Raw genomic sequence first — 10,142 nt, 5'->3', positions numbered from 1 at the left:
AAAGGGCGTAAGGGACAAAATGGCGAAAATGAGTTATGAATGCAGTTATACTCAGAATTTTTTTCTTTATCGAATAGTATATTTAACGTCTCGATAACTTGAAAAAAATGTCCGTTACGCTCCACGAAAAAATGGTGCTTGAACTCAATTTTCCAACGCATTTTGCAGTATCCACCAATTTAAAAAAATGTCCTGAGTCATTTGGGCGTAACTCCCAACTTCGTGTACGATACGCCGTTTTGCATCAGAAATTATATTAAATGCGTGCTATTTTTTGTCTATTACGCCCATATGCAGTAGATTTTCGAATGCTCAACTGCTCACTGTACGTTACGATCACAACTAGTGGCTATTTATACGACTGTTAGAGAAATGAATGTAAGAGATACGTCAAGGTAATACGTACAATTTCGAGTTTTAAAATTGTTGATTTGTTGTGTTTATGTGGCATGACACTTTTTGTTAAGTACTTCCATTATTAGTTATTTGCTTATAGGGCTACTAAAATAATTATGTTCATTTAGATTGAATTAGTGGGAACTATGTTAATCAATTCTGAAAACTATTGCGGTGTTTGGTTATTTAAGTAGATAACAGACAAAAACCTAAATAAAAGGCGCGATTTATAAAAAAAGTGAGTTAGTTCGAGGTAGCTTCAGTAAGTAATCATAATTATTTATAAATGAGATGGTTAAGGTGGTTAATTAATTAATGTTATTGATAACATTTAGTTTTATTTGTAATTGGCCATTTGCAATGTTTAGATTTAAATCCAAAGTAATAAGTGAGCCTGACCATAATTTTGGTTTTTTAACTACTTATCGTTAATTTTTACTGTCATAGAATAGACGTACGAAATATCAAAACTACTAGGTACTACAATAGTGAAATTTACTATCATATTAAGAAAAAACAAACAGATTTATAACACTTCACTGTGTTATAATAAAAGCAATTGTTATTCCATCAATCGATTTCTTTTTATTGATTAGGTTGCTAAAAATTTAAAAAGTTTTAGTATTATAAACTACTACTTGCATCATCATGTAAAAGTCGATATTTGATATTTTGAAATGATATAGACAGTAGGTATATCAGTGACTTTTTTTATAGCAATTAATATTCAGAAATAAAAAATGCATGGTTACTAAACTAAACATTATATTAAATAGTTATTGGTATTGTGGCTAAGGAACTACTACTTCCACGTTTGAGTATCCAAAATAATAAAATGATGAAAAAATAAATACCAATATTGTAAGAAACTTGTTGGACCTACGCCAAATGGTACAAAAAAGTATTTTTTTTTGTATATTACGCCCTTTTGCTAATAAGGTTAACATTGCAAAAGGGGCGCAACGGACGCCCTTCTTAAAAAACACTCGTGTTTTTTGGCGTAACGGACATGCTATTTTCGTAAATAAGCATTGTATCATAAGTTCAACAAGACAGTTTAAAAGAGCTCAGAAAGCTAAGAATAAGCCACAAACAGGCATCCGTTTATTCAAAGAAACAAAAAGGTTATGATTTTTTTACTAAAAATAAAATAGTTTTTTGGCTCTCCTGAAAAATCGCATTTTGGCCGTTACGCCCATTGAGCCTACGGTAGTCGAGATATAACTCCGTAATAGATGGATACAGTCTAAGGAAAAAACGTACTTCGAAAATGACGAAAATTTTATTTTCGATTAGATGTCGCTACTACCTTTGGCCTCTCTCGTATAGAGGGCGTTGATGGTTTCGTTTGTTATTTAGCAATTTTGACGCATATCAGTGAAAGAACATGGGTCAAAATAATTAATGCAAACAAAAAAAATCATTTGTCCATATTTAAATACAAATTATCGTATTTTTATATATAAATCTTCATTTTTAGTTTTAAAGTGTGTCGATAGATGGCAGTGAATTTACTGTGGATACAAAATTTACTATGACAGTACCGCACTATAATATCATATCCTCTTTGGTAAAGATAAAGTTTTATGACCAATCGCCAACGGACTACACATAATGTAAGTAGAAGATTTTCTAGGATCATATCGTTCCAAGGAAGTCAATTGGCCTGAAATTGGCCTGAACTCAGAATAATAACTAAAGCATAGAAGCCGGGCAAAAATAAGAGCTTGGTAAAAGGTAAGTATCGTATTTACAATGCAAAATACAATACAAAAATTTATTTCGTTACTAGGCATAGATGAAATATTGGATAAAACAAATCGGTTTCACTTATTTTATTATTCTGAGGGCCTGAATGAGACAGTCCTTTGACAAACTATATTTTCACCACTTGCAATAAAGGTTTGCCTCAAAAATTTCGTAGCTAGGCCACAAAAATAAAAAAGGTATATAGTATGTCAGTGTCACTGTCACTTATGCTTGTCACTAATGAATACGTCAATTTAGTTCTTGTACACAACAGAATCGCAATCCAGATAATTACGAGGCTTATAATTTATTATACAATAAATAAAACATATAGTTGACAGCAATGACGAATTTAGAGAGATCATTTAAATCTACTCATCACTTTCCATCGTGATAAGTCTTTAAAAATGGTAGTGCGCACGCGAAGTGTCAACACAGTTTCTTGTTTCAAATCTCATTTAGAAGATTTAAGATGTGGTACGCGGCTTTAGTTAGGTTTATCCGAAGAAGGCTCGTGTTAGGGATAATATTTGCATCCTCACTGACTTACTGCATCGTCAGTTTATGGAGAGAGGTTAGTTATTGTCACTCAGTAATTGCACATAACGTGAAGAATCGTTTGTATAATTTGTGTTATGAAGCTACTTTCGTTTTACCGTTCTTTAGTGTGTAAACCTCATGCCAGTTTCCTATATACACTTTAAATTGTTAAGTTATTGTAATAAAGAAAAATACAATGCATGATTAAATTGACAACATATTCATGAATAATAAACTACAGCAGATTACTCTCGTGTTTTAAATATTTGAAACCACCATTTTAATGGATCCCAATTATCTGCAGGGTGGAAGCAGGAACATGGCATACCAGGACATCATGATTGAGAGGAAGCCGTTTGTGTGGCGAACACTACAGGAGCACAATGATACACTAGATATTGTCTGTAGGAACTCCGTACAGGGGAAAACCTTTATAGTTGATGATAGAGGTAAGAATTATATGACTAAATTTACAGTGAACAAATAAGAACAATTCAATTGTAATTTAAATACATAAAAGTAAGTAAATTATTCTTGGTTGTAAAAAATGCTACCTGATTTTGTTTCTTTTAGATTTAAATTAATTCCAATTGTATTATACTTGTGAAATTACATACCCACTTAATATAAGGTTAGATAAGAAAATCATTTATTGCATAATTACAGCTGATATTATAGGTATAGTTGGTCAAGCAAATCTTGTCAGTAGAAAAAGGCGCGAAATTCAATTTTTCTATGGGATGCTAACCCTTTGTGCCTACATTTTAAAATTTGCCGTTTTTCTACTGACAAGATTTGCTGACTATATATTACTTTATGAATGAAAGTATTTTATAAATTAGGTATATCCTTTTGCAGCTCACTGCATCATCACAATCACAGGAATTTATACAGTGTATTTAGATAATGATAGAAATGTCTATAAAAAACAAACTTAGATTTTTCCTACCTTATTTTTATCATCATCATCATCATCAGCCTACTCTCGTCCACTGCTGGACATAGGCCTCTCCTATTGCACGCCATTGAGCATGATTTGCGGCAGCTCTGATCCAGCTCTTGCCAGCCACCTTGCGAAGGTCATCGCTCCATCTAGTTTGAGGGCGTTCTTCGCTACGTTTGCCGATACACAGTCTCCTCTCGAGAACTCGTCTACCCCAACAATTATCGGTTCCATGGCTAATATGACCGGCCCACTGCCACTTCAGCTTGCTAATTATTTTCGGCTGCAGCTTCATTATTTTTATATTGGAAATATTTTGTGAATTCCAGGCTATGTATGCAAAAGAAACCACATGAACAAGAATGGGTGCTGTGACCCAGATGCAGAGTCGACCAAGAGATACGGCTGTGACAGCTGCAAACAGAACCATTGTTGTGTTATCTACGAGTTCTGTGTCTCATGTTGTTTAGATCCGGGCAAGGTAATGTGGCTACCAATTTATCCTTACCAAAGAGATATTTGTAATGTAATAGGGATGTTGACACATATTGAATTTCATAACAAAATCTACTTAAGGGTCTCCGGCAAGCTCGGTTCTCCATACAAACGTAAATCCGCTCTCAATTTAGAACGAGTTTGCTCTGAAACTTTGTACTTACAACAGGATAAGGTATATCTATGTCTAAAAGTGGTTTATGTAGCTTCAGATACCATAGTTAAAAAAATACAGCGAATTTACGTTTTTCATACAAAACGTGTTTAAAAAATACAAGACCTCAGTTTCGAAATTATAGTTTTTTTTTTACTTCTAAAATCGAAAAAAAATTGTTACCATTCTATTTCTTAAATTTTCTTAATGTATTGAGAATAGGGGTCTTTAACAAAATTATTTTTTAATAAAGTTAATATTTTCGGAAATAATCGCTCCGAAAGTAAAACATATCAATATATATGTCCCACAAGGTGGCCATATCTTCTGTCGCAAGTTTCGCTCGGTGCGACATATCTTTATAATTTCCTGGCTTTACGCCCTCTTAAGACTAGTCGCGTTTTGAACACATATTTGAATTACTTTATTTCCTTTATTTCCGGCGGGGTGTTACAATTTTTCTGGGGTGTTACTAATTTACTCTGTGCATCAGCATACTATAAAATGAAATCATGATAACAAAATATACACAAAAACCGGCCAAGTGAGAGTCGGACTCGCGCACGAAGGGTTCCGTTCCATTATGGAAAAAAACAGCAAAATAATCACGTTTGTTGTATGGGAGCCCCATTTAAATATTTATATTATTCTGTTTTTAGTATTTGTTGTTATAGTGGCAACAGAAATACATCATCTGTGAAAATTTCAACTGTCTAGCTATCACAGTTCATGAGATACAGCCTGGTGACAGACAGACAGACGGACAGCGCAGTCTTATTAATAGGGTCCCTTTTTTACCCTTTGGGTACGGAACCCTAAAAACCGCTATTTTTGGTGTATAATGTATATCTATAAGCAGCTACAGACACTACAAACAACAACATGTGGTAAACCAACCAACCGCGGTAAATACATGGTAAATAGGGATGGCGCGGTGAATTGGGATAAAAACCGAGAACGACATTTACCTAATTTCTTAAAAACTACCCTCACAAATTGTATCATGCAAAATCTACTATTATGTTAAATCACATGATACAATTTGTTTGAGTAGTTCTTAGAGAATTATCAGGTAGACGGTTGATTGATGCTACATATTATTTTTTGATTATGGGTTGACATTTTATCCTTGATCATTAACTTTTCTTTCAGAGGGACATGTTAGAATTGGTGCTATCAAAACTATCAGCGGAGGAAAATGTATTATTCCGCTCACTATCAGACGACTATGAGTTGTGCTTGACCAAATGCCGCACCAGCTCACACAGCGTACAGCACGAGAACTCCTACAAGGACCCGACACACAAGCACTGCTTTGGGGACGAGCCTCCGGGAACGAGAAGCCCTGATTAACAGTTGGTTAGCTTTACGGCAGTGGTTCATTTTGCTGTATTTTACTCGTGAGGGTTTTTTCGACTGGGCTGTTGACCAGATGGTTGGATATCAAAAGCCACAAAGTTCAATAACACTATACTATCCGCATACCAAACTGACATTCACACTTACATGGTCGTAGCAAGAGGGGCATTTCACGTCAAGCGGGCAGCAAAAAAATTGTCAGGTTCTGGATTTTGTTCATAGTTGGATTAATTGGACCTATATGTGAACAAAAAAATTTGGCATCATTACTTTTTTAATATATTGCTTCGTTAAAAATTTATACGCATTTGAAAAAACTACAAAATTTGAGGAACGCATTTTTTAAAAATTATTATTGCAATTCTTTCAATGGATTTAATTATAACTAAATAGTGATTATTTGAGAATATTAGTTGATTTCTTTGAAAATTTATAAAAAAAGTTTTTTTTATCTTTTTATCATATAACAAACCGGAAGTTAGTATTAAATATCTTTTTTTTTCCAACTTCGCATTTTTTATTTTTTTTATTTTTACACAATAATGTAGCTTATGGTGTACTAATGTCCTATAATTTTTTTTATAATGGCATCTCGATTGGTTTTGAAGATTCATGAAGTAATTCGAAAGTACTGCGCGACGCTCCGTACTGAGCGGTAGTTCTATGTGGCAGTCTTTAATGGCCAATTACGGGTTTTTTTACTTTTGCGTAACGGAATTAAAGCAATAAACAATATTTCATCGGTTAAGATGTATAAAAGCAAATCATCTATTATTCAATCGTGCCTTGTAGCGCTATCACTGATCAACCATATCTTGGAACTGAAAACAAAACGTTTATGTTTTAACAAAACGCTAGAGGTAACTTAATAACTATAGCTAGGTTTAGGCGGGGTATGTCACATGCTTAAGAGGTCACTTTCGAGTTAGGTCACGTTCTGAGGACGTCACTTTCTGTACGTCACATTCTGAGTTCGATTAACAATGGATACCAGCAATCATAACAGCTGTACGGCATAAAAACGGCCGTATGCCGTACAGCTGTTATGAATGCTGGTATCCATTGTTAATGCAGGTATACGCTTAAATATTACTTTGCTATAAAAGTGACGTACTCAGAAAGTGACGAACTCAGAAAGCGAGGGCCTCAGAAAGTGGTGTTCTCAGAAAGTGACGTACTCAGAATGTGACGAACTCAGAATGTGACGTACAGAAAGTGACGTCCTCAGAACGTGACCTAACTCGAAAGTGACCTCTTAAGCATGTGACATACCCCGCCTAAACCTAGCTATAGTTATTAAGTTACCTCTAGCGTTTTGTTAAAACATAAACGTTTTGTTTTCAGTTCCAAGATATGGTTGATCAGTGATAGCGCTACAAGGCACGATTGAATAATACATGATTTGCTTTTATACATCTTATCCGATGAAATATTGTTTATTGCTTTAATTCCGTTACGCAAAAGTAAAAAAACCCGTAATTGGCCATTAAAGACTGCCACATAGAACTACCGCTCAGTACGGAGCGTCGCGCAGTACTTTCGAATTACTTCATGAATCTTCAAAACCAATCGAGATGCCATTATAAAAATTTTTATAGGACATTAGTACACCATAAGCTACATTATTGTGTAAAAATAAAAAAAATAAAAAAATGCGAAGTTGGAAAAAAAAAGATATTTAATACTAACTTCCGGTTTGTTATATGATAAAAAGATAAAAAAAACTTTTTTTATAAATTTTCAAAGAAATCAACTAATATTCTCAAATAATCACTATTTAGTTATAATTAAATCCATTGAAAGAATTGCAATAATAATTTTTAAAAAATCCGTTCCTCAAATTTTGTAGTTTTTTCAAATGCGTATAAATTTTTAACGAAGCAATATATTAAAAAAGTAATGATGCCAAATTTTTTTGTTCACATATAGGTCCAATTAATCCAACTATGAACAAAATCCAGACCCTGACAATTTTTTTGCTGCCCGCTTGACGTGAAATGCCCCAAGAGTGAAAGAGATAGTAATATTACCCGGGTCGTCAGTTTGGTTAGGATACTATAAAAGAAGTGTAGGGGATAACTTGACCCTTAATCTAGGTGGCAGCACCAAGATGCATCTATCAAAGCTGTCAAGTTCTTGAAAACTCTTAGGAGAGGCCTGGAATGTGTTCAGAAACATGAATCTAAGGAGGTATTATGTACTTATAATCTGCATTTTTTCTTCTACGTTAGTTCAGCAATATAATGAGCCACACTAATATGAGTATTTATAGTTACCATTCATTAGAATATTCATGTCAAAATATGTTGTGTCAGCGCTCGAATTTTGCAAAAGATATATTTGCGCCGGAGCGTTATATGTATGCATACATATATTTTTACCAATATGTGGTAGCAATAATATATAACGCCAACGAGCAGGCCCTCTAAGCACCACTTGCACCATCCCACTGACCCGGGGTTAACCCGTTAACCCAGTGTCAAATTGCACTGGTAACCAAGGTAACTCCCGGTTTAACTGGTTAACCCCGGTTAGTGAAATGGTGCAAGTGGCCCTAAGATATTTAAATTTTGACTGAACGTTATACCTAATGATGCTTGTGCATATCTTTTTTATTTAGATTGTAAAATGATACTGCTGCTTTCAGGGCGTGAATGAAGGTTAAAGCAATTAGTATAATAGTTATAGTGTTAAGAAACATAGTTAATAACATTTAAAACTTAAATGTCCTTGCCAAAGTTAGACTGCGGGATGGTTTTCACATGTGAACATGCAGTTTGTAATACTTAACGTATAGTAAATAAGACTTTATTTAATTATAAAGCTAAACTGACACAATTTAACAATAAAGACATTACAATTCTGTATCTGTACAAACTCGCGGTCTTTGCAATTGTTGTAGATGGCGCCACTATATATTTTGTGATTAAATATTCATTGTTCGCACTTGTAAAGTCGCAAGACAAATTCGTGCTTTAACAAGCTTGACATCTAAGGTAGATGGGGATGTGTACATTACCTATCCGATAGTGTCCGACCGAAACATGTTTTACAGTACATATGGTGCTACTTTCTCGCACTAGTGCGTAAAGTGCACTTTTTGTGCATATGTCGAAAGTTTAAAGGGCCATATAAGGGTTCGATACACGTGCGAATAGGTAATTCGCAACTTGTATCGAAAATAACTATTTTTGCCGAAACCTAAAGTTTTGTAGACTTGTTAAAATCGTTGAAAAAATGTCATAAAACCGCTTTAATACACATGTTACTGCGTCGACCGTCCAGTGGCGCCCTCATTAGGGCAATTGTGTTTTCTAAGAAATTAATTAATTTCTGTATACATAAATCAGTATATTAATATTGTTGTCCTACTTATTCCCCAACTTTTGGTATTTGTCACATAGTTTAGTTTCATGTTTCATAGTACGAGTACGTACCATTTCGTAAGTTTCGGCCCGGCCCGGCCGAAACCGAAAATACGACAGAACACATAGTGACATTGGCATAGCTTTATCTTCTTCAGCTGTCGAACCCGGAGGCACGATTTTATTCTAGACTACTCATAAAATCAATGAATCTTTGTTTGTATCATGGAGGCCATATAAAGGAGCCAAATCTCTATGTATGAAAAGTGTCCATCAAAAAACAGTAATTAGGCGGCGCCACCATACACCGAAATACTACCAAAAACAACCTACGTAATTTGGCCGGGTTATTTGTTGCCTTATATGGTTCATGTTATACTCATGTCCCAGAGCCTAACTAGCGCCACCGGAGAGATTAGGAACTATTATTTAAAGCTGAAAACGGTCACTTTTGCAACAATTCTGCCATAAGAGATTGGCATCCTAGTTTGTATTAAATGGCTAAATAAATGTCACATGTACAACAATGATATATCATTCACATCATTCATTTCATTCATTCATTCATTTTTCTTTAGAAAGGAGTTTTTGCATAGACCACATTTGTTTTGTCTTTATTATCAATTTGTCTCTGATATGAGTATCTATACGTAATGTCCATTAAACTAAGTTATTTTATTGCAGATGAACCATAAGGACGGTTTCTCTGATGGAAAGCCATAAGTATAGACAATACCATCAATACCTCTTTTACGATATTTGTGGTATTCTTTGCCCGATGTAATGTTTAAAAGGTGCAATATGTAGTAATAATCACAAAACTGATATTGACATAATACTCCATCAGTGAAATACAACAATTAAGAAAGGACTTTGCCTCAAAATGGTCCAAAAACCAACAGAGTTGAGAGTTATCTCATTTAATAGGTCTTTTTATCTACTATATTTCATTACTAGCTTTTGCCCGCGACTTCGTCTGTGCGTGGACTTAGTAACCCCAGCTAGAGTAAGAATAGCGCCTGGAGAAAGTCTTATAGCAATCATTCAATTTGAGCATAATATGCACACAAATATTAGGTAACTCATTAATTATCTCAATTCCACCATGATTCCACCCCGCTTTTCACCCTCTTAAGGGATG

The 10,142-nt window shown here is 34.4% G+C and overlaps 1 protein-coding gene across 1 annotated transcript; it reads left to right on the top strand.

The window, feature by feature from the left end:
• The first annotated feature begins 2,404 nt into the window (after positions 1–2,404).
• LOC134745773 (SREBP regulating gene protein) lies at positions 2,405–5,781 on the top strand. The gene is made up of 4 exons (XM_063679857.1): positions 2,405–2,719; positions 2,990–3,134; positions 3,958–4,109; positions 5,430–5,781. Exons 1-4 carry the CDS (start codon positions 2,618–2,620, stop codon positions 5,628–5,630), a joined length of 600 nt encoding a protein of 199 aa, XP_063535927.1. The 5' UTR covers positions 2,405–2,617; the 3' UTR covers positions 5,631–5,781.
• Positions 5,782–10,142: the final 4,361 nt, after the last annotated feature.

This window comes from Cydia strobilella, chromosome 12, assembly GCF_947568885.1.
Source record: "Cydia strobilella chromosome 12, ilCydStro3.1, whole genome shotgun sequence".
Classification (NCBI taxonomy): Eukaryota; Metazoa; Arthropoda; class Insecta; order Lepidoptera; family Tortricidae; genus Cydia; species Cydia strobilella.
Note: the sequence above shows the minus strand (reverse complement) of the source record. Positions and strands in the feature narration are given on the sequence as shown.